At 42.1% G+C, this 24,497-nt stretch overlaps 3 protein-coding genes across 4 annotated transcripts in view; all 3 read left to right on the top strand.

Annotated features, from left to right (window-relative positions):
• Positions 1-1,620: 1,620 nt before the first annotated feature.
• LOC306840605 (inverted formin-2) lies at positions 1,621-15,248 on the top strand. Its single transcript, XM_079369998.1, is given in 23 exon segments — positions 1,621-1,907; positions 5,796-6,197; positions 6,699-6,814; positions 6,991-7,150; positions 8,362-8,395; positions 8,657-8,798; positions 8,884-9,016; positions 9,156-9,749; positions 9,883-10,028; positions 10,169-10,230; positions 10,308-10,410; positions 10,535-10,620; positions 10,735-10,835; positions 10,929-11,012; positions 11,015-11,184; positions 11,300-11,370; positions 11,483-11,603; positions 11,735-11,899; positions 12,197-12,299; positions 12,433-12,585; positions 12,852-13,628; positions 13,899-13,961; positions 14,727-15,248. Coding segments are annotated over 21 exon segments (3,780 nt in total). The 5' UTR covers positions 1,621-1,907; positions 5,796-5,800; the 3' UTR covers position 13,961; positions 14,727-15,248.
• A 225-nt stretch (positions 15,249-15,473) lies between these two features.
• On the top strand, positions 15,474-19,998 carry adss1 (adenylosuccinate synthase 1). Its single transcript, XM_079370007.1, has 13 exons — positions 15,474-15,735; positions 16,621-16,723; positions 16,810-16,872; positions 16,967-17,017; positions 17,105-17,171; positions 17,288-17,395; positions 17,474-17,555; positions 18,002-18,128; positions 18,241-18,395; positions 18,957-19,081; positions 19,237-19,334; positions 19,427-19,576; positions 19,831-19,998. Exons 1-13 carry the CDS (start codon positions 15,547-15,549, stop codon positions 19,881-19,883), a joined length of 1,371 nt encoding a protein of 456 aa, XP_079226133.1. The 5' UTR covers positions 15,474-15,546; the 3' UTR covers positions 19,884-19,998.
• Positions 19,999-21,251: 1,253 nt separating this feature from the next.
• Positions 21,252-24,497, top strand: part of siva1 (SIVA1, apoptosis-inducing factor) — a 59,478-nt gene continuing 56,232 nt past the window's right edge. Inside the window, exons 1-3 of one of the 2 annotated variants that reach the window (XM_079370009.1) lie at positions 21,252-21,482; positions 21,980-22,168; positions 24,114-24,267. In XM_079370009.1, coding sequence (XP_079226135.1) covers positions 21,362-21,482; positions 21,980-22,168; positions 24,114-24,267 — 464 coding nt within the window. In that variant the 5' untranslated portion in view covers positions 21,252-21,361. The remainder of the gene's footprint in view (positions 21,483-21,979; positions 22,169-24,113; positions 24,268-24,497) is intronic. The other variant, XM_079370008.1, reaches the window with a different exon arrangement.

Raw genomic sequence — 24,497 nt, 5'->3', positions numbered from 1 at the left:
TCTGAGAGCAGCTCTCTTTTCCAAAGAACTGGTAGAGTCATAAAGGTTTGTGGGGGGGAACATCCCATTTTCTCACTTTTTTCAAGTCATGATCACTGACTTTTGAAGATATTCATAGACACTGTCATTTCAATTTCAAGCTGTGTTACTGTGTACTGATAAAAGTTTGATTTGGTCTGCCCATAATGTCAAATGTAATCCCTGGTTGTTGTAGGCTACATACACTTAGAGCATTCTAATAAACTGGACTATAGTGATGACTTTCATTTAAATATATGGGAAGCTAATATTTGTTGAAAATATATGATGACATATACTGTAATGTGCAGGACACTCAGTAGCTTTTAAATAGGTCTTGTGTGTTATTACTGTTGTCAATAACGATCATGGTGGAGATGCAGCTTTCCTTGCTGCAGATTTCTCAGTGGGCTCTGTGATTAAAGCCCCTTTTTCCTGTAGTAGACTTAAAGATAACTTGTGGTGATGACACTTTGGATAAAGGGACCTAAAGCAGCATAACAAGACAATTACTATAGCCTATGGTTAAAGATGAGAATCTATAGAAAGACATAGCCTCAGGTCTCAAGGAAAATGAACAGCTGCATTGCAAATTTGCATCATCTTACAGTATCTTGTCTTCAGTGAGAAATGCACACAGTGAAGGTGGTCACTGTTGATAAAATTATCAAGTCTTGACTCAACACAATACGACTCCTTAGACTCAGATGGCTCACACTGATGAAAGTTTATGCATCAGATGAATACTCGGAGGGGAGACATGATTCAACATCACACTTGTGGTTCAGTTTCATGCTCAAACATAACTGCACTCCATGTTTTCAAAGGCTCTGCATGTATTCAAAAAGATATTATCAGGGCTGTGTCACATTGACCCACCAAGAATAATTTGTGACATTGAAAGAGTCTCAAGAGCTCTTCCTGATATCAGGGATGTTTGGGAGAACTTTTTGTTCGCTCTAAGCTCCTCAGATGTCCTCGGTATAGAAAAAGCTGAACCATATCAGATCTGAGTGACATCAGGAAAAGTGAATTAACATTATACATTTAATTAAGTAATGACAAAACTCTACCAAAGTCATCAATGCATGAACTTTGTGGTCTTTCATTGTTTTGATTTAGGCTACATGAAAAGTCTGAATTATTATCTTTGTAGGTATAGGCTACATATTTAAGTTTGCCCCAGGGCTTTCCATTAAGGAAAGATTGGATTTATGAAGCTCGCATTTTAAGATTCCATTCTGGACTCTAAAGACGAACAAAAAATTTGATGCGGATTTTGGATGTACATTTTCCCATAGATTTTCCCTAGATGGCAAGCTATACTGATCAAGATTATAGTGAATGACTGAAAGTCCAACTGAAAAACAATGGTAAGATTAGGTTATGTTCTCATGAACTCAAGTTTCGAGTAGGCCTATAGAGCGTAAGAAAGTCTGTGAGAGTGTCAGGTAGGTTGTATTGTCCAGATGATCGGGCAGCTCGAGTTAATTTGCCTCCAGCAGCAGCGACTGCCTGCCCGAGGTCGGACCATCTAATGGGATGGGGCCTGGGAGGAGGGCCGGACGACCGCTGGCTGCGTTCAGCATCACAAGCCAGACAACGGCAGACCCGTAAAGGGCGGAAATGATCCCTTCAAAGCTAAACGTTCATGCTGTAGGCATAGTTGAGACAACGTTATTCAGTGAAAAATGATTAATACCGGTGGATTATATTTGACAATAGGCTACATTTTTAGTTTTCAAGCCATGCGCAAATAGTAGCCGAAGCTGTTGCTAGGCGACGAGTGAGCTCCAAATGACATGACCGTTAAAGTTGAACTGCTCGCCCACTAAGAGCCTCTTAATTAGCCCACTTTAGGAAGATCCTGGTCTGGGCATTTCACAAAGGCAAGTAAGTCACCTTAGGCTATTTATAGTCTGCAAAGTTTGTTATGTATGTCTACCTACTAGCCACATATTTTCACAGTAGCCTAAATGGAATTCTTGGGTCATTTTATTGTAAAATGAGCGGAACAAGCTCTCTCATATTAACTTCATTTGCCTCTTTACGTGTTTGCTAAACAATTTTACATAGCCAACCATTCTTTATCAAAACAAAGATTGTAGAATTATAGCAAAATTAGGAAGCCTGTTTTCTTGATTGTTAGCTGAAGGGTTTTACACATTTTAACTGTTCTCAATCTGTATTGTTTTCATTACTCTGTGGGCCAATAGGATTGCTGTGATTTACATAATAGGGAAATACTTTTCTTATATCAAATATGGGCCACTTTTGTTGCAATCTGGAATTATGGAGGGGAAAAATAGTCTAGCTATATTAGGCCAACACTTTTTATGTTTATTTTTTTTATCACAATCTTTGTTCCTATGCCTTATTCCCCATGCAAAGCTAAAGTCCCAATGTTTTTTTTTTCTGTTGAAGCTACATGTAAGTCAAGTCTGCGCCCATGTTTTATTTTGAAAGGATTGAAAGGATGTCTCCGCTCAATAAAGTGTAACTTAATAGTGCCAGTCACAAGTGAGTGAAAACCCAGGAGCCGTGATGGTTTGAAAGCAGTGCCATCCGCATACCACACAAGGCTTAACCTGCAGCACAGTGCAGACATTCACAGAGGGTTTTATTTCTCGGGTAAACAAGATGTTGCCCTGGATGACTGAAAAGACATCCTCCTCCTGAATCAGAGCAGAGGACGCGATTCTTCCAGTGCATATTTATGGAATAAAAACAGGTAAGGCAGTATACTCAGCCTATTGATGATCTGTATCAATGCAACAGTGTCGTAAGGATGAGAAGATTATTTGTTGAAGTGTATATCTTTAAGATTTCCTTCCCCCGCTGTCTTTACTCAGCACAGTAAGGTGACCAGTTCCGTTATGTCCCCTGGTATGTGAAGACAAAGTAATGATGTTACAGCATACATGTCGCTATTTCTGTTGACCCTTTTTTTCTATAATTCACTAAAGTGCATAACGCAGATTGACAATATTCTAGTTTGACAGGCTTGTTGTGTAGCTATGAGATGGGGATCTACTGCTCCCTGAATATCTACTTTCCTTTGGAAAAATGAAGAGGAAGAAGGCTGGCATGGGGGGGAAAAAACAGCGTTGGTAAATCTTACTTGAACTGTGGGTGCAGTTTTTGAGCCTGTGTTTGGACCATGTGAGCTGTCACTTGTGTCAGCTGTGTCTTACAGAGGCTGAAGAAAGCACCAGACAGTATGTACATAAAGGAAAGGAAAGCAATTCACATTTCAACTCCTCAAATGTGCTTGTGGACTTTGCAGGCTTGTCGGTCACTCCCTTAAATAGCAGGCAGGGGAGGAGAGGGGAGGTTTAGATATCAGTCAGATGTCTTCCAGATGTTCTCTGTTGTTGAATTAATCACTGTGCACATGTTGTAAAAAACGATTTTGAATACAAGTTTGATCCATAAGCACACACCAGGCTCTCTCCGTGTAACACATATGGTCAGTTTGTTAACATATGTTTGAATCATTAACCATCATTATCATAATGTCAGCGCTAACAAGCTCAAATCTGATTGTTTAAAGCATCCTTCATCTCATTATATCTGGTATTTCTGTGGAGGGAAAACCAGATGTGCAGTGACAGTGCTGTGTACGATTTCCTCCACTCACACTAAATCTATTAGTTTGTGTACTCATTAGTTTTTTACTGGAATACACCAAAAAATGTAGTGCATAAGCTTGTACATATGTCTCAGAGGAAATAAATCCAGCGAGCTGTTTGTGCATGCTCTTAAGTGTTGATGCTGTACAGTAGCAGTGGGCTGCTGTGTGGGCGGCCTAACCAGAGGACAGATGAGTAGGCTTGTCCTGTGCACAGTGAATCAGCCTGCTATTAGAGGTGCATGTAGGAGACCGAGGTAGACAAGGTCTGTGAGTGAGAGTTGTTTTTATTTGGAAGAGCATAACAAAAAAAGTGAATGCTTTGTCCATGTTCCTGGACGTTGCACAAACCTGTAGTCAACGTTTTTTATAAAAGCACGGAAAGTACCAGACTTCTGTGTGGTCAAACAAACCGGCATCTTTAGGGATAAAAACGGAATTGCAAAAGAGGAACAGGAGCTGTCACAGCAGCATGTTTATCTCGAGCCATGTTTCCTGTCCCGGGAAACACTCCCTTCCTAGTGAAAAGTTCCTGAGACTTGTCGGCTTGTGTCTGTGTGATACTGACAAACACACGCACACGCACACACACACACACACACACACACACACACACACACACACACACACACACACAGAGACAAACACAACCACAGAATTTCCCTGGATGTGCCTTGTCATATTGTTTCGTGGGAAGTGACTCAATTTCACACATTTTCATGACTGTCGAAATTCTCCGGGATCAACTTTGAACTTTTGTTCCCTCGTCACTTTCAGCCTGAAAACACGATGTTACACCTGAAACAAAACAACAGCAAAAAAGTGAGCGGTCTTTCATTAGCTTGAAGGGGGCAGGGAGCATTCCACCCATTTTGTGGCTAATGAACAGAGCTCTTTGAAGACTATTGAGAAGGCCTATTGTGAAACACCATTGTCAGGCTGCTTGCTGCCACGGTAACACTCTCACACTGGCAGCGGCACTAAATGCTGCAGTCAGAGCTGACAAATGCCTTACCAGAAAATGTGAGAAAAAAAAAGAAAAGAAGCTTCACTTCACCTTGACTGTACTGAGCGAATAGAAATCCAATATGCGGGAGTTTTACTTCTGTTCTCTGCTATTTTTATGTATCTCTATCTTTGAAAGGAGAGAAATATAAGACATTTGCAGGCTGCCTGTAACATGTGTGTAGTTTACTGATGAAGGAGCAACAGAAGAAGAGCTGTAAATTCTCTTTATTCCTTTCAGGCTGGCTCACTTAGTGATCTTCATGTAGAGCATTCTGTTTGGGCGTGCACATACCTTTATGTCTCATTTGTTTATATATTTTCTTTGCCAAAAACAAAATCAACAACAAGAGACAGAAGAACGACTCAAAGTTCATTTATCCTGGACCAGTCAATATAACAGCTCTGTGGCAGGAAGTATTTTTAGGTTTCTGCAGAAAGTTTTCCCCTTTTTTGGTCCGATCCCTTATCCTGTTGATTCTGTTAGCGTGTGGGAACCTGTTTATTCTGCTTTCATGAAGTGCAGTGGATCTTTTTTCGAAGCTTTGAGGTGAGCGTTGGGTTAAATGGGGCCACTGTGTTCTAAGGCTGAGCCAGAAAACGTAAAAGCTCAATGTGTGCATTCAGGTCCAAGTCAGAAATGTTGGTATGATGAATGAGACATTTTCTGTTTTTTTTCTACGTGTTGCCATTTGCATGTTTGTTTGTTTTTTTCATCTCTGATATCACATTAAAAATGCTTCTTTTCATATTGTTCATTGCAGTAGGTACTGCCCAGACACTGGCGAGCTCAGCTTTGTGGGTTTGGTTGAGCTGACTGAGAGTCTCCTCTCTTTCAAACAGGATTAAGTAGGAATGTTTGGCAGAGTGGGCGATGACTGGACTGCTGACATAGAAGTGCAGCGTTGTCATTTCCTATTCTTTTCCCTTTTCATTTCTGATATGGCCTCATGTTGGCCTGTTTCCTCTGGTCTGGATAGAAACGATTACACTGGGCAAAAAAAAATAAAAATCATTGGACATCTACGCAAACAGACACCGTCCGTAGGCGAAAACAAGCTGGTATTTTTCGATAAATAGCTGAAAATGACCTGCACACATAAACGCTGACTAAACACTGCCACCCTTCTTTCCTCCACAGCCAACATGTCAGTGAAGTCGGATGGAAAGAAAAAATGGGCAGCAGTCAGGGGCAGCCTGGGCTCCTCACAGGACTCGGATACCCAGCAGGAGGCCAACCTGGAGAGTGCCGATCCGGAGCTCTGCATCAGGCTCCTTCAGGTCCCCACTGTGGTCAACTACTCAGGGCTGAAGCGCCGCCTGGAGGGCAGCGATCAGACATGGATGGTGCAGTTTCTGGAGCTGAGCGGGTTGGATCTCCTCCTGGAAGCTCTGGACCGGCTCTCGGGGCGGGGATGCTCTCGTATTGCAGACGCTCTCCTGCAACTCACCTGCGTCAGCTGCGTGCGGGCAGTCATGAACTCCTCTGCTGGGATCCACTTCATTATAGATAATGAAGGATACATTCGGAAGCTCTCACAAGGTTTCGCCACATTCTTCATAGAATCATTATGACTCAGAAGCCTTATGCAATATATGAGAAAAATGTGTATGCACTAGAGTCTGATCAAGATATTGAAACCATATTCAGTTTAAAGAAAGCTGAACCACTTGAGGCTCCACTTTTTGAACATTTATAATATTTGGCTGACTGACTCACTGATGTGACCTTTATCTTTAAGACTTGTTTTCAGCTTTATGCACACTGATGAGTCATGTTCACAACATCCTTAAAAATGAAGCGTCACGCTGTGTGTTCAGTATGGATTTTCACATTTTTACGTGTACAACGCATAAAGTACGTCAATTCCTTCGAAGGCAAAGTTCAAGTGTAGGTGCCTTAAAGGCTGTGAGCCAAAGCTTAATATGTTGGTCTACACTTGAGGGGACAAAGGGGTCAAGAGATGGGGGCTTGTTCAAACTGAAATAGTAGTTATGAGCATTCGATGTGTATTAATGTGTGTGTGATCCTGATGCGCCGCAGCTTTGGACACTTCCAATATCATGGTGAAGAAGCAAGTGTTTGAGCTGCTCGCCGCCCTCAGCATGTTCTCTGCAGAAGGCCATCGCCTGGCGCTGGACGCCCTGGACCACTACAAGGCAAGGAGAAGAGTCACACGTGTAGCATCTGTTTTTGAAAAGTTGAGCTGTGTTAGGATTTACCTCACATGACCCTACAATGCCCTCTAGTGGTGGATTGTGTGCACACGTTTAATGGATGAGTAGAATTGCTCATCCTCTTGCGCTGACTTTGATTCCCCCCCCCCCCCTTTCAGGGCGTGAAGACTCGGCAGTATCGTTTCAGTGTCATCATCAACGAGCTGCAGGCCACAGACAACGTCCCTTACATGGTCACGCTCCTCAGTGTCATAAACGCCATCATCTTTGGGACAGATGACCTCAGGCAGAGAGATAGGATGAGGAAGGAGTTTATCGGTAAGTTCTCCATTCAGCTACTTAACAATTTACGAGGAGTCGAAAAAAGTTGAATGATGAGCAAGGTCACATCGTGGTTATCGGTTTTCCCGCCCAAATACTGAAAGTGAGTGTCGAGAGGAGAAAAGCAGGCCATCAGCAGTAGCTCTATTACAAATATCTCTGTCACTGGGTCTGTCTAATAATAAGTAGAATGGCCTAATTCTCACGTTGACAAAGTGCCTGAGAAACTCAGCCATCCTTAAATGTGTATTCTTACATTTGACACCATAATTATTCAGTATCCAAGTGTTTGATGTCATCATTCCACATCTGAAGAAGTCACACATACCATATGGATTTGTTTTCTTTATATGTGAGTGAAGATAGATAGATAGATAGATAGATAGATAGATAGATAGATAGATAGATAGATAGATAGATAGATAGATAGATAGATAGATAGATAGATAGATAGATAGATAGATAGATAGATAGATAGATGCTTTCCATGAGGCATCAGTGTAAAATCAACAGATTTGACTTTAAAAAAAAAACATGTAAACCCTCATATGTTCCCACATATGCTCATATGTGAGCTGCACAAAGAGGAAGACCATGCAGTTTTAAAGTAACTTAAACAGTCATATATTGGAAATTAAAGCGCAATTTTTTTTTATTATAGAGGAGGACAGTGGATAGGGTCAGAAAGCGGGGATAGACATGCGGGAGAGGAGCCACTGGCCGGACACGAACCCGGGCCGCACGTGCAAGGACTATATAAGCCTGAGTACATGGGGACACACGCACTGCCACTGCGCCACCAGCGCCCCCAAAGTGCAACATTTAAAAAAAAGAAAACGCCGTCTGTCAATCTGCGGTGATTAAAATTGCGAGTGTTGTTGTCAAACCAAAGTTTGTAACAGCAGAAGAGAGAGAGAGAGAGACTCAGAAGCCAGCTTAAATACCAAAGTGCATGAAATCAAAGGAAGTGGCTCCGCCCCTCATCACACCTGAAACGCCAACCACAACCTACGACCAATCAGCTTTTTGTTCAGCCACTCCTCTTTTTTTAATTGCTCACCTGTGACTTCTTGCCATTTCCCCAAAAAAAAAAAAACCTTACACACACCACTGAGAAGGAGAGATACGTGACAGCTTTGGCAGATCAACGTTCCTGAAAGCTAATAATTGTGTTTTGTTGTCCTACTTTGTGTTTAATTGCCTTGCAGGACTGCAGCTTCTTGATATTCTTCCAAAGTTAAGGTGAGCCCTTCCTCTGTTGCTCACATTTAATTTCCTGAGTCTTTTAATCATTACAACAACAACAAAAAAGGTTTTATGCAACCGAGACTCTTTGTAAAGGTTACTTTCAAAGTTCATGATCACGCCAAGTGAAATGGTGCGTTTAAGAAAAGACATTTTGCAATTTGCATCAATTATGGAGTGAGTCATCGTCGCTTTCCAACAGCTGAAAATGCCATTTAAATGAGTTAGTGTTTTTCAGCTTCATGTGTGGATTTTCAGAGACAACGAGGACGAAGATTTGATCATTCAATGTGAAGCTTTTGAAGAGGCGATGGCTGAGGATGAGGAAGAGCTGCTGCGTGTGTACGGGGGCATCGACATGAGTAATCACCTGGAGGTTTTCACCACCCTCTTTAACAAGGTGCTGCTTAGTGGCTTTCTTCTTGACACTGTTTTAATCTTGAGTATCGTTCTCTTAACAATGTAAAATGTGTTGCTGTGTGCAGGTGAGCAGCTCTCCAGCCTCTCTGCAGCTGCTGTCCATCCTGCAGACGTTGTTAGTGCTGGGCCCGGGTCACTCGGATATCTGGCTGGCTCTGGAGGCCATCACTAACAGAGCCACACTGCTGGCTCAGGACTGTGAGTAAACAATGGTTTCATTTTAGGTCAACACTCTGAAGAGGCTAATGGCTAGCTAAAGGCCCCCCCCCTCTCAGTGGTTCTTGTGCAAAGGGGAGAGATTTGAATATGAAGCATGTGTGCGGTGTTTGTGCTCCAGCTCAGATGGAGTCCTGTGAGAAGATCATGCAGCGGTTAATGTTCTCCAAAGGGAGCAGCTGTGCGGGTCACCATGAAGTGGACGGGCAGCATGTGAAGGTGGATAAAGCTGTTCAGACGGATCCAGATCAGCAGGAAAGCACCATCATCACATCCTCCCAGAAGCCGCTGGGTGCCATGCCACCGCCGCCGCCGCCGCCTCCTCCTCCTCCTCCACTCCCACCCGCTTGCCTCACTGGGCCACCACCTCCTCCTCCTCCTCCTCCTCCTCCTCCTCCACCGCTACCTGGAGGGTTTGGTGGACCTCCACCTCCTCCTCCTTTACCAGGAATGACACCGCCACCGCCGCCGCCGCCACTGCCCTTTGGTCCTGGCATGGCCCCCCCACCACCTCCTCCACCTCTGCCAGGAATGGGTGGCGGACCACCACCGCCACCTCCCTTACCTGGTATGCCACCACCACCCCCTCCTCCCCCAGGCATGATTGTGGCCCAGAGCAGTCAGATGCTGGGATGTGTTACGCCCATGAAGGCAAACCGATGCCCGACCCTGAGGATGAAAAAGCTCAACTGGCAGAAACTCCGAGCTGTGACGGGTAAAAAAACAAAAAACAAAAAACGGCTAATACTACAGCTAGTATAGATGTAAAGGGGGCGGGGTAGTTTATGATACAAAATAGAGCCACATTGGTTCATAACAGGTTCCTCTCTTCCTGCATACACACACAGATGGTCCCTCCATGTGGTCCTCGGTTCAGAATGAGCCGCCTCCTCATGAGCCGGACTACAGCAGTATCGAGCAGCTGTTCTGTCTCCCAGTGACCGAGCACAAAGACAAGGGGGCAGCTGCTCCTGTCAAGAAGGAGCCTAAAGAGGTGCGCTTGGTCAACACTCGACACAGCTCTTCGGAGCTGTAGCCCCCACCCCCCCACCCCCAGAACAACACACGTCAAAGCTGAATAATCAATGTGACTCCTAAAATGTCTTTTTTTTTTTTTATTTATTTATTTTCTAGATTACATTTATTGATCCAAAGAAAAACTTGAATCTGAACATTTTCCTAAAGCAGTTTAAATGGTGAGATGTTAAACATTCTTATGTTTTACAGTATGATTTGCTTTATTTCCAAGCTGACTGTCTTCATATCTGTCTAGCAAAAACGAGGACTTTGTATCGTTGATTGAGAAAGGGGACCGTTCCAGGTTTGATGTAGAGGTACTAAAACAGCTTCTGAAGCTCCTACCAGACAAGCATGAGGTCTGTACTTTTTTATAACCTCGTCTTTTTTTTTTTTTTTTACTTCTGTATCTGCCATTAAGGGCCCCCTTCAAAATGGCAAAATGTGTGACTCACTGTTTTTTTTGTTTTGTTTTTAATGTAGATAGAAAATTTGAAATCATTCCAAGGAGAAAAAGAGAAGCTGGCTAATGTTGATCGCTTTTACACCTGCCTTCTCTCGGTGCCATGGTAACTTTTCTTAAGTGCTGATTAAGTATGTGCATGCATTATCTTTTCAGACCACTATGTGCTGGCATACTTTCCTCCTTAATTCCTTTTGGATTTCTGTTTGGTTCTCCTCAGTTATCAGTTGAGGATTGAGTGCATGTTGCTGTGCGAGGAGACTTCATCAGTGTTGGAGATGCTAAAGCCTAAAGTCAAGCTGGTGGAGGAGGCTTGCCAGTGTAAGTAAACCATAAACTCTCAGCTTTATTCACAGACATGCAGCCAAACAATCAAGCATACGATGTTTAGCAGCAGTAAAACTTTCCTTTCAGCCCTCAGAGAGAGCACGCTCATTCCCAGTTTCTGCAGACTCATCCTCGACGTTGGAAATTTTCTCAACTACGTACGCGTCTTCTTTGGTCTCATCTATATTTTTTTTTAAAAAGAAGCCTGCGTTTTGAATTATCGCTCTACTTCCAGGGAAGTCACACGGGGAACGCAGAGGGGTTTAAGATCAGCTCGCTGCTCAAGCTCACAGAGACCAAGGCCAACAAGAGCCGCATTACGCTGCTTCATCACATCCTGGAGGTACTCTAACCGGCTCACAGCTGCCATCATTTCTTTTCTTCTTTTTTTTTTTTTTTTTTTTTTCTTCCTCATTTATGAACCTGCTTAATTATACACTGTGGCTGGTTTTGCAAAGGAAGCAGAGGCGAGCCATCCCGAGCTGCTTGATCTGCCAGATGATCTGGAAATCTGTGAAAAAGCAGCAGGGTAAAGACCTTTTTATAACTTGTACTTTGACTCGTGTTTTGCTTTATTTTAATTGGTCCTCAGTGGATCTTTAAACGACAGATAAGGAAAAGGTTCTCCGCTCTGTCCTCAGAGTTAATCTGGACTCCATTCAGTCAGAAGCCAGTGCCTTACTAAAGCGACTGAACGAGACGGCGAAGAAGGTCTCCAACTCTGTCGACGACGTGAAGGAGCAGTATGCCAAAGTTCTTGAGGTAAGCTGATGATGCACACTACTTTTTCTTTCACCCCCCCAAGCCAACCCTTTATGACTCAGTGCAGCTCAGGGGAAAGATTGATCCAAATCCCAAATGTCTCTTCTTTTTTTTGTGTGTGTGTGCTGCAGGAAAGTGCAGAGACGTGTCAAGCTCTAGCTGAAAGGTTCACTGCTATTGACAAGAAGAAAACTGAGCTGGCGACCTACTTGTGTGAAGACGCCAATCAGCTGTCGCTTGAAGAACTCTTTGGAACCATTAAAACTTTCCGAGGGCTTTTCATCAAATCAGTGAAGGTTTGTATTTATCCACACATTCGGATGATGGATTTGCAGAGTTTGGCACACTGTGCTTTTATAATGTGTCGTTTTAAAACCTGCAATGACTAATGAAGAGTCGCGCTGAGCTACCTGAGACTATGTAATGATGTAAATCCACTGGTTGGGTATATTGGTTTATTTTGGAGTATTGAAAACATAATACTATGGGAAATCTTGGAGATTCACAAGTCTCAGCCCCAGTGATACAAAGACAAATTGCTAAGTACATTTTGTACTTGGCAGTGAGTGACATCCTGACTTTCATGATAACAGGAAAACAAAATGAGAAGAGAGCTGGCGGCCAAGGCAGAGAAGAGAAAGAAGCAGCTGGCAGAGGAAGAGTCCAAGAGACAGAAGGGAGAGAACGGGAAAATAAGTACGCTGTGAACAGCCGTCCTGTTTCTTTCACTGTAAAAGAAATGTTACAATTCAAAGACGGGTGAGATGTTACTTGAATTGCATGTTTTTAAAGCCCTGGGTTTTTTTTTTTGTTGCCTCTCTTTAACCAGTCAAGAAAGGCTTTGTACCTCAGGATGACGGCTGCATCATCGACCACCTCCTGGCAGATATCAGGAAAGGTTTCAGCCTAAGAAAGACCCGGCCAAGGTGCGATTCGGAAAGCCTCCCTTCTAGTGAAATGCGTAGGGATACCTGCCCGTCTGGTAAGGACAAGAGACTGTGGCCTCCATCCGCAGTTCTAGCTCCGCTCCTGAGCCGTTTAACTGCAAGCCACAACACAGCCCTGCTGCTTTTTCCATGCTTTTTTTTTTTTTTGCTCTAAAACTCCACTGCTGTCTTGCTACATTGCTTTTTGCTTCGACTTGGAGAGCATTTTATTTTCATGCAAATATCTCCTCATTTCAAAGCTCTTAACGTTCTTCGTGTTTAGCTTCAGCACAAATACCACTTCTGCTTCTCCCCCCCTCAGGATCAAGTGTGAAGCCTGCAGAAGAAGAAGCCGCAGGATTAGCCTCCACTTCCACTCCCACCAAGGGTCCCCAAACCAGCGCAGGCGAAGTCAACGGCTTCATCAGCCCTTCAGAAGAGACTCCCCCAGCTCCAAAGAGTACGCTGGAAGAGGGACTGGCTGCAGCTCCCAGCACACTCCCAGTAAAACCAGCAATCACAATACAGGCACACCTGACAGGTCCGACGTCGCAACCTGAGCCTCGGGTTGAAGCAGACCATCAAACACGTCCCCCTCCAACAAATGGCTTTTCATTGGATTCAACTGAGACCAGTGCCATCAGCCCGTCTTCCCTCTCAGATACAGACCTGTTAGAGGCTGTTTCAGACAACACGTCGAGCCTGGACAAGTTGACGCCTGAGGAGACGGCGGACACAAGTGTGAATTTTCAAATCAAGGAAAGTCCTCTACCTAAAACCGAGGGTGTGACGGAGGCCAGTGAAAGCACTATAACAGGAGAAGGGAGAGGTGAAACTAGTGATAGAATAAGCCATGTTAAAGGGACTGCAGGACACATTATCATAGAAAGTCAGAACCAAGATGACATCATCACCTGCAAACGTACAAGCAATGTGACCACACTCAGTGAGAGCATCGAGGGGTGGGACGTTCCTGATGCGCTGCAGTCAGATATCCAAGATCTGCCATCGGTCTCTGAATCAGTGTCTTCATCCCATAGGCCCGAACCAAAGAAACAGGGAAGCTTCTTTAGACGAAGCAAAAAGAAGAGTAATCCAGGTAATCCATCCACATACATCAATAAAGATCACGTTTGGAATGCTAATCATTTGATGTGTCTTAATGGAAAATCCTTATTGGTTTTGTTTTTAGTCCATTTAATGTTTTATATTTTATGCATAGGTTTGTTTTAGTGCAAATTTTATAAGCATGTGTCATGCATTTTTATTGCAAAGTTTGGATGCAGTGTGAAGCCCTTAAATAGCAGATTGAATTATTACATGGATGTAAATATGGCCAGTCTTTTTGAATACTCTGTTTCTCGTTCAGAAACACAAGGTAACAGTGGGAAAGGACATACTAGACATAAAAAAGGCTGTGTGTTGCAGTGAGGTAGGTCAAAACGGTCGGATGGCAAACTGTAAGCAGGAAACATCATCCTAATGAGCTCAATCACCGTCAAAGCTTTGTCCTAAATAACGCATCATTTGTTGGTCTCACTGGATTTCATTTGTCTCTGTTGTCCAGCATTAACTCCTGCTTTCTCTTCAGTGCTTGTGCAAGTCAGTTGTTGTCAGGCCAAAACCCAACAGCTTTCAGCCAAATGTTTGTTGAAGTGATTCTAATGTCGACCAGGCCAGGGAAACTAACGCTTAAGGTACTCTAATGTTATGAAGTGAATCCTCTTGAACCAGCACTTGAGCTACACGATGTCCACCTTTTTCTGATCTTAAGCAGCCTTTGCAGTTTGTGAAGTCATCGTGGAGTGAGTTATTTCACAAGAGTTGTCACTTCTCTGTCTCTACTCCCCATATATTCTTGTCCATTCCGCAAATCTGCATCTGGGACTGATTAACCTACTAACAGTCCTGTGTGTGCTTCCTGTGAACTTTTGAAACTGTTCAGATGACTTTGATTAAAGATACTGTTTGCTATGTGAATAAATCACAAACGCACGTAACACTACAAACAACTTACAAGATTTTATGCCTCGTGTCATGTTTGAAATTTGGACATACATTTCTCTCCTGAGTGCCTGTTTTTTTTTTTTACGTGCACAAGTTTTATCTGTAAATGTGAATAAGTCATGAAGAATTAAAGTGTTTTATTTTCAATTAGTTTGAATCCATCCATTCATTTCAGTCTGTGTTTCCCCAGGTGACTCCCGAAAGAGGAAGACAAGAGGAAGAAGAAAAAGTTAACCTTGCTTAACTGGATGGACTGAAGTATATTTTATTTAATGATAACACATGAGATGTGACTCTTCAGGATGAATGCAGAAGTCTTCCTCTTGCAATGATTTTGTTCTTCAAGACCAAGAAGATTGAGACGTATTGATGGCTTGGATATTTAAAGCAAAGATGTTAATGTCACTTTATGTAAATGAGTTTCAGCTTTTGTGAAGATGATTGCTTTTGATTGAGGGGGGGAAAAGGAGAAATATGCTTTCTATGTTTTGTACACTTGTTATATGCAGTGAATGTGATTTGTAATGGGCTCCATTAACTGTTCAAAGAAATATGTTTGGTGCAAGATGTTTAATTTATCAAAAAAAAAGAAAGTAATGTCTTTATTTAAACTTTATATATATTGTCCCGATATTCCCTAACAGCAAATATGACAAATTTAATGGATTGTGTTTTAATGTTTATATATTTTAATAAAGCTGAATTAGCTGTTTGGCTGTCTATTTGTATTCTCCGTCAGGCAGATTGTGCAAAGAGGCGAACATAATGCATTGTACAACACATACACAAGCCTGACTGACGTTAAATGGCTCATGGTGCATTCACGTGTGATTGCTGTTTGGAAAGGTTTTTATTGTAGTTGCTCAAACAGCCTTGGAGTTATTTTCCCGAGTGCAGCGTCGCTCTTACGCGCGTCTGGCTCTGACATCATCGGCTCTGAGGTTACTGATATGGCACTGCAGCTCTTGCGATAGTCGTCTTGAGACGGGCAGACTAAAGCCACCGCTACCATGTCCCTCACCTGGTCTGCAAAGGACCATAAAAACATGAGTCAAAGCGCCACGACAGGGCTGAAGCGATCGCGTAACGACGCGGGGAACAAAGTGACGGTGGTGCTCGGTGCACAATGGGGAGACGAGGGCAAAGGGAAAGTGGTCGATTTGCTGGCGACTGAAGCTGATTACGTCTGCAGATGTCAGGTAACTGTTGTGATTTCCCATAACTATTTCAATGGGCGTGTCTTTGTGTTAATGCTGTATGTAAATGCCTTTTTTCCTGCGTAGTCTACTCAAAACCTCACAATTGAACTTCGCTTTTTACTGTCTGCTTGGTGAAACGCAGCAAGTGCTGAGAGTAAAAAAAAAAAAGTTGAACCTTTGTGACAAGGAAATGTTTAACAGAAGGCTGTACAGCCTACATAAGAAGAGAAACCTCTCTGACTGATTCTTTAAACAATATTTATTAACAGTTTAATCATCTCTGTTGATAACCAATTTTCTAAGCAAATGGGAAGTTGTTGTGACTGTCTTATGCAGATTTTGTATTGAATGTTTTGAATTTAACATAAACTCCAGACAGGTCACATCTGTCCACTTGCATAACACTCAGACACCCTCACAAACACAAACGTCTGGTCAGAAATCAGAGGTCAGGCCACAAGTGGAATACACCATGAAAGCTGCCAACTGTTGCTGTGTTGTACTTGTACTTTCCCCACTGACAAGTCTAGCACCCTGTGTCCTGTACACTTGAGAGCCCCACCCACCGGGCGACAGAGAGGTCACATTCTCAGGGTGGCTTGATATGTGAGAAGGCCAGGTTTTAACCAAGAGGGAAACAGAGCGGAGGATCCATCAGCACGAGCCAAGTGTGTTATTATAGATGCTGGAAAAGCTCGGTGGATCGGGAAGAGTGGCTTAGCACAGTCTGTAAAAAATAAAAATAAGACCTGAAAATGTGGCTGTCTTTTCTGTGGAGATCTTTACTGTTAACATCTTTGTTATTTATTATTATTTATTTGAACAATTTCAATAAAAAAAACAGTATCATACAGCTATAATAATGAACACTGCTTTGATTACCAGGGTGGCAACAATGCAGGACACACTGTGGTAGTGGACGGCAAGGAGTATGACTTTCACCTTCTACCCAGTGGAATCATCAACACTAAAAGCATATCACTCATTGGTAACAACATTTTAATTTCAACATTTCACACACAGCATCATTAAGAAAGTCAATGTTTTAACATCGCCATCTCTCTGCTCTTATAGGTAATGGAGTGGTCATACATCTACCTGGCTTGTTTGAGGAAGGCGATAAAAATGAGAAAAAGGGTATTTAAAAAAGAGAAAATATTCTTTTTACGTTATATATCAGTGTAAATAAAAAAAGATGTTAACATAGGTGTAATTTGTGTTTTCTGACCAGGTCTGAAAGGCTGGGAGAAGAGATTGATTGTCTCAGACAGAGCTCACCTTGGTATGTACGGTAGTTGTAATTTAATATATGTACTTTAAGTTGTGCCGAGGTTGCTTTTAAAAGATTGTTTTTGCCATCTCTTTGCAGTGTTTGATTTCCACCAGGTTGTAGATGGCTTACAGGAAACTGAAAGACAAGCTCAAGAAGGAAAGAAGTAAGGGGGTAGAAAGGACAATGAGGGCAGGAGATGATTTTGGAAAATGATATTATTACACGCTTTCCACTCGTCATTTGACAACACTTCTTTCGGCTTGTGTTTCACAATAAAAGCATTGGAACAACCAAAAAGGGCATCGGACCGGCATACTCCAGCAAAGCATCCCGCACTGGCCTACGTGTATGTGACCTCCTGGGTGACTTTAAGGACTTTTCTATGAGGTAGAATTCATAGCAAAAATGAAACTGGCACTTTGGAGTGAAGTTGTGACGTGATTCAGGTTGTTTCTCTCTTTTCAGATTCAAGAACCTTGTCCGCCAGTATCAATCCATGTACCCAGCCTTGATAGTTGACGTTGAGGACCAACTGAAAAAGCTCAAGGTAGACATTGATACCTATAGAGGTGGGAAAAATACACCCTGGCTTGTGGGATACAGTTGTCTGACTCCCAATATTGATATTACAATCAAAACTGACTCTAAACAGATTTCCCTTCTTTTGACACACAACATCACTTCTTCATAACTCCTGGGTGGTAAGAACTGACAAATCCACTGTACCTTTTAGGGACATTTTGTAATCTTCAGTTATACAGGAATCATAATGAATCATGAAATGATTGTCCTTTAATTTATCGGTGATTGCAGAATCTCTGTACCTGATATAATTGTAATCGGGGGTCATGTGTTGTACCGTATTGTATTGTAACAAAGTATTTTGTTATATCGCGGGTTCACCTGGGATTACCACCTCTATTGCTGACTGAACTCATGGATGATTTTCAGCACCTGCAACAAAAATACTCCTTTCCCCCTTGTGTCTTGCAGGAATATGCCGAAAGGTTGCGACCGATGGTAAGAGACGGCGTCTATTACATGTATGAAGCTCTCCATGGATCCCCAAAGAAAATTCTGGTTGAAGGGGCCAACGCTGCTCTCCTTGACATCGACTTTGGTAGGGCCGCCAACAATGACGTGCAATCCCATAAAATGAATGAGAAGTAATGTTTGAGAAAATCCTTGGAAGAAGTTAGTGCTATAATAACACAGACAATTATTCTCCTCAGGAACGTATCCCTTTGTGACATCATCAAACTGCACTGTGGGCGGAGCATGCACCGGCCTTGGCATCCCACCTCTGAATATCGGTGATGTGTTTGGTGTATCCAAGGCCTACACAACCAGAGTGGGAATTGGGGCTTTCCCTACAGAACAACTTAATGTAAGAGCTTTAAACGCCTCAAGTAACTTAATGAGACAGTCTCATATATCTTCTCTCCTTTAATGGGCTTTGTAGTGTTTGGAGAAAGGACAACTCTGCATGTTTGGTGACTCAGTGATAAGAAGCTCTACATGTACGTGTTTGTTTGTGATCATGGGCTAACACACAAGCAGAGGGCCTGCATGGAGGAGAAGGGAAGGAGGGGAGGGGTGTTCTCATGCTGAGTGCAGCTGTCAAATTTTGTGAGACAGGCTGAAACACTCTTTACCTCTGTTGCAGATCACATGTGCACAGGGATAAATTTAGGGCCAGAGTTCAGGATATATTTACTGTGCAAGCAAGGGTTATGTTACTTGTCACGGGAACTGACCATAGGGACATAGGTCAAGATGTTAACACTCCCCAAGACCATGTGATGTGATGTGTTATTTTACTCAGCTCTGTTTATCTGAGGCGCTGATGGCATATTTTTAAGTTTCATTGGTGAAGCCCGACATCATGACATTCAGAAATAATAAAGAAACGTGCTTTATTAACATGGTATTTCCCTGTTCACTCCAGGCAGTAGGAGAGCTGCTGCAGACAAGAGGTCATGAGGTAGGTGTGACCACAGGAAGGAAGAGACGCTGCGGTTGGTTGGATCTCGTCATCGTCAGATACGCTCATATGATTAATGGCTTCACCGCGTGAGTGTCTAGTGAAGTTTAAGATTTTCATCATATGTTTTTATGTGTGGACAGAGTATTACATATATCCTACAGGAATCATTTCTCCACCACCATATGATAAATAATAATATAGCACATAGTAAACAGTTCTGTGACATGTTGCCTCTCAACAGCATTGCTTTGACAAAACTTGACATCCTGGATGTGCTTGATGAAATAAAAGTTGGAGTTGCCTACAAACTCAATGGGAAAAGGATTCCCCACTTCCCATGTAAGGAATAATATAACCCACCAAAAGACTTTTCCATGATGAATGAAAGGTTATAATTGATTTCATAATTTTGTAATGTTTTTTATTGATAGCCAACATGGACGTTTTGCAAAAAGTGGAGGTTGAGTACGAGACCTTCCCTGGTTGGAAGACTGACACTTCTGCAGCCAGGAAGTGGAATGACCTCCCAGCCAAGGCTCAGAATTACATCCGCTTCATTGAGAACCACATTGGAGTTCCCAGTATGTCTGACAAAAGATAACAAACTTTTATATCTGAATATTTTCTGTTTAGAGCTGAATGCTTGGTCAACACTTTGCCTGAAGTCCTCTGAATAAAACAAGTAGTTGTGCATGATGAAAATAAAGCATGATATCCTTAATAAGCCTATTACACTTATTATACAGTAGCTAGCCTTTTCCAATATTTAGTTATAGTTATAACTTTGAGAGTGCTTCTAGCTTTCTAATCCTTCTTTCTTTCTGTCTCTTTTTAGTCAAGTGGGTCGGTGTTGGAAAGTCCAGAGAGTGCATGATCCAGATGTTCTAGAGGAAAATCTTTTTCTCCTCTGGATGAAAATGTGGCACGATGTGGCATTTACTCATCATCTAAAATGATCTTCTCCTTAGTTAATAAACAAGACAGCTATATATGTGATCTTTGATCAGTGTTTGCTGAAGTTTTTTTTTTGCAATGAAAAAATATTTTATTAAAACAATCATTCAATTTGACAAGGAGATAAATGTCAATGTACGACTGAGTCATCAATTAAAGCAACTTAAAATTTGTATTCGCCAAAGTTCATAGATCAAGATTGACTTCAGACTTGACTGACTATCTTCAAATGTTTGGGCATTCAAGCGAAGTTTGACTATCTTCACTGTAAATATGAACACTTGATGTGACACTAACACAGTTGTTGCCTGCAGTCAGACTTAGTAATGAGGTGGAAAGACACTGAAAATGATAGCGCTCATGGCAATCTTTTTTTTTTTTTTTTACATCGTAAAGGCATAGGATTCAATGTGGAGAAAAGGCTTACTTATTAAGTCAAATGGATATTGGGGGCAGGATGTATAATTCGATAAGGATATTTTGACAGGAAGTTGAAATAATGATGAGTCAATGTCAGAGCAGATTTCTGAAGGGATTTTGAGATAGACAATGGCATTCCACAAGGAAGTGCAATCGGCCCTGTTTAAAAAAAAAATGATGATACATTATGTATTTGCAAACCTAGATAGATGTATCAAATCAGCATTGTATGTATGCAGACCACCAGGTCATATGGATGAGGGGAAGGAATGTGTCACATATGACAGACAGCATCAGGAAAGTAATAAAGAAAGTAGAGAAATGTTCATATGAATGGGGTTCCAGGCAGTCAGGCTGTATGGGAAAATTGAAACTATTCTGAATCTTAAATCCCTTCATATTCTTTACTCCTTATATCGGCTTACTGTATCTTAACTACTGTTCAGAAATATGGGGGCATACTTATAAAAGCAATCTATGACAACTTAATACAGTGCCATCAGAATAGTACACAATGTTTTATTTTACAACTATAACAACCCATTATACTCACAGTCCAAACAACTAACATTTACTGACATTAGTCGAACTAAAAACTACACAAAATGTTGTTAAAGCAAGGAATAATCTTCAAGAATCATTTTATGTGAGAGGGGGGTTACGAATTACGGGGGCTTTAAAACTTTTACTATATGCACGACAGAAATGTTTGGAATATAATAAAGTTGGCAGGCTGTTATTTTTACAGTCTCAGGCTCTACAGATAAACGACGTGGTGTTATACACTGTTGGTACCGTGGGTGGCGGTAAATACCTTCAAGTTATTTATATTACTGAGAGAAGAAGAAGAAGAAGAAGAAGAAGAACCAGATTGGCACGTGACCATAAAGGCCGTGTGTGATTGGCTTGTTCCTTAGTCGAGTGCGTAGTTTTCCCGCAACATACAAGTTTGGAAGTCAGCGCGAATCACCCCCCAATTTTTAGAAGCTAAAATGCCGAAACGAGCCTGTCCTTTTCAGCAGACTTTCTCCTCTCAATACAAAATACACATCGGACAACAGGAGCTGAATAATTACGGCGTCTTTGGTGACAAATACAAAGAAGAAATCCACAGTGAGTAGGCTACATGCTAACAGTGTTAGCTTCAAACCTGTCGTCTTTTGATTTAAATGTTGATAAATTGTTCTGTTTGTCGTCTCTTGAGATAAACTTTGATATATGTGTTCGGTTAGTCGTCTTTTTGCACATTTCAGACACTCATAAGTTACTTATCCCGAAAAGTAAATGTTTGTATTATGTATAACATCTGATTTATAAAGTCATCTACATTAAAACACTGTTTAGCTCCATGCCAGGGTCTAACTTGATTTATTATATTATTTCTCCTCGCTGGTCTGTGAAACAAAGGATCACACGAGCTGTGCATTGTATTTAAAGAGACAAACCAAAACGGAGTGTTCTGAGAAAGCTGTTTTCTACAGGGTCACAAACCCCCTCTGGTGCTTAAATCATGTTATATTTCCACCAAAGCACAGCACAGATGTTTCATTTAGAGCACGGGAGACTGTTTGAAATGGTGGAAAAAAAGGTTTGGGTTTTTTTCTTCACAGAAAAGACAAAGAACTTGCTCTTCAACGGGGCCAAGGCAGTGATGGGAAAAATCTGGCCTGGGGAGGAGAGGTGTAATGACCAGCAGCCCACAGGACAAGTAGAAACACCTGCATCCAGCCAGGCGTTACTGAGAGGACAGACACTGATTGGACACGATGGGAGACTTACTAGAGGGATTGCTGCTCAAGGTAAGCATGCCCTGAAAGGTTAAAGAGCACATTGTAGGTTGAAGACACCAGCGATCTAATTGGTTTTCGTATGTTTGTGCTCTTTACTTCCGTGTTCCAATGTGACGTAACATGGGGGGAGTCCTGCAGAATCCCCATCTGTTTAACATTGATAGACATGAATCTAAGTGTCACACACTGAAGAGGAAGAAAATATGTATTCCTATACATGATAGTCCACTGGCTTATTATTATGAACCCGTTAGGTGTGATAGAGAGCAGGAACAGGGCAGGATTAGGAGGAATAACATCCACAGGAGGACAGTTACAGGGCCGGTGTGTCCTGAGCAGTGATATGTACTGCTGTGTTCACATCGTTTGTAATCAGATACAATAAGGTGAATAGTTGTAAGTGCTGATCACCTTGTAAAAACTGTAAATCTGTACAATACGTTTTCTGGTGCCACAGCGCTGTGTGAGAGAGTCCGTGTAAATACAGCACTTGTGTCTTTATATTATATCCTGATGCAGCGCAGTGCTCACCTTGTTTAATGGAGGATGAATGTATAAAGTCTATGGGGCAGTATGTTCCTGATATTAGGAATACGAGTTCATAGTGTGCGTCCTCTGAACTTAAGCCACACACAGGATGCACAACAGCGACATTTTATAATTTAATGTGAAATGAAGGAAGAAACACAATAAAGACGACGTGAAACGCCCGCTCTCACTCACTCCTGCCTGCTGCACCTCGGACTAAAACCGTCAGAGAACGTGGGCCCCTCATGCTGCGTTTTTTGTAGTCAACAAACAACTGAAGGCTTTAGCCATATCCATGTTTATTTTGGTGACAGAGTCTGATCATGTGGCATAGACACTAAAACTGTAAACCAACACTGACCTCTACTGTTGGAAGAGGAGTAGTGACAGGGCTGAACTCAGGACTGGGGAAGTATAAGCTTTAACCCCATGAAGACAAGCCCAAATATAACTCCGAGGTCTTGTTAGTTGCTGCCTCGGTTCCTTTTCCGTTGTAAAATGGGAATATTGTTATGTATTTAATTGAACTGAAGCTGATTCTTCAGATTTATCTGTTATTCAGGATTTCTTTTGACCAGAAATAACTGTCCAGTATTGGTTATCCACACTGGCATTGTTTCCCACACATAAATGATGCCTGTGCTTTCTGCTGATATTTATTTACAACAGCCTAAGATTTCTGTGCAGAATTTAAAAAAAAAAAAATCTGTATAGAATCAGCACTTGGGATCCTTACACATGAGGACAATCTCTGCTCGCTGCTCCGCTAAGTGTTGAGCGTTGTCACACGTCGTACTCAAACCTTTTCATGCAGATGTTAGTCGTTCTGTTTAGTGGGTTGAGTCAGGTGTTTTTCTACTTGGTTTTATTTTGTCTGTAAGCTCTCCTGATATTCGGCTCACCTGCTGCTATAATGGTGTCGTGAGTGAAACCTTTTAGGCTTCTTTTTTTTAATTGAACTTTGTCTCAGCCCCTCAAATTAATCACAACCAAGATTCTTGTCAAATTGAAACAGTCTCTTCTTCATCTTCAGTGAGTGTGCTTGTGTCACAGAAATGATGCACATTCTGGTTAATGTTTTAAAAAAATCATATTGTCATTAGTGCATAAACTGGAGTAAATCCAGTGATTTCATACAACAATGCACTTAAAGTCTAGGCTAAAAGTGCAGGAACTCTTAGAGTCCTGGGCCGATGTAAAAGAGTTACAATCAATGATTTTATCACTGTGTGAAAATGTGCCAGCTGAAGGCTCAAGCGTTCATTTTCTTTTGGCCTACATCATGGTTTGATCAGTTCCTGCTTGTCACCAGCAGGTGTCAGACTTGTCAAAGATGTGCATCATCAGCCCGGTAACTTTTTAAACTCGGGTTCCTTGATAAAAGCTCACCCAGAGTGTCCTGTTGGGGTGTTTGGTTTCCATCTAGGTGCAGCAGTGACGACCACGGGCTGCGGCGTGTGTCACAAGAACCAGGGCTCGAGGACGCCATGCTCCCAATGTGAGCGTCTAACCTGCTCCTCCTGCACGCGACAGTGCTCCAGCTGCTCCAACCTCTGCTGCTCCGTCTGCACCATCATAGAGTAAGTTTGGCTCTGGTCTGGTTTATATTGTCAACCTCATTTATTTAGTATTAAATGATTACTTCTTCTAGATTACAGCATTGGTTATGCTTTGTTTTTTTTCCACTTCTGTTTCAAGTTCGGATGTTATTTGAGCCTTTTCACTGAAGAGGTTACAGTCCACTGATTTGTCTGAAATATTTTTGAACCTGGTGAATGCTTGGCTTGTTTTTCACATCATGCACCAACGT

Source organism: Symphodus melops, assembly GCF_947650265.1.
Source record: "Symphodus melops genome assembly, chromosome: 19".
In the NCBI taxonomy this organism is placed as follows: domain Eukaryota; kingdom Metazoa; phylum Chordata; class Actinopteri; order Labriformes; family Labridae; genus Symphodus; species Symphodus melops.
Note: the sequence above shows the minus strand (reverse complement) of the source record. Positions and strands in the feature narration are given on the sequence as shown.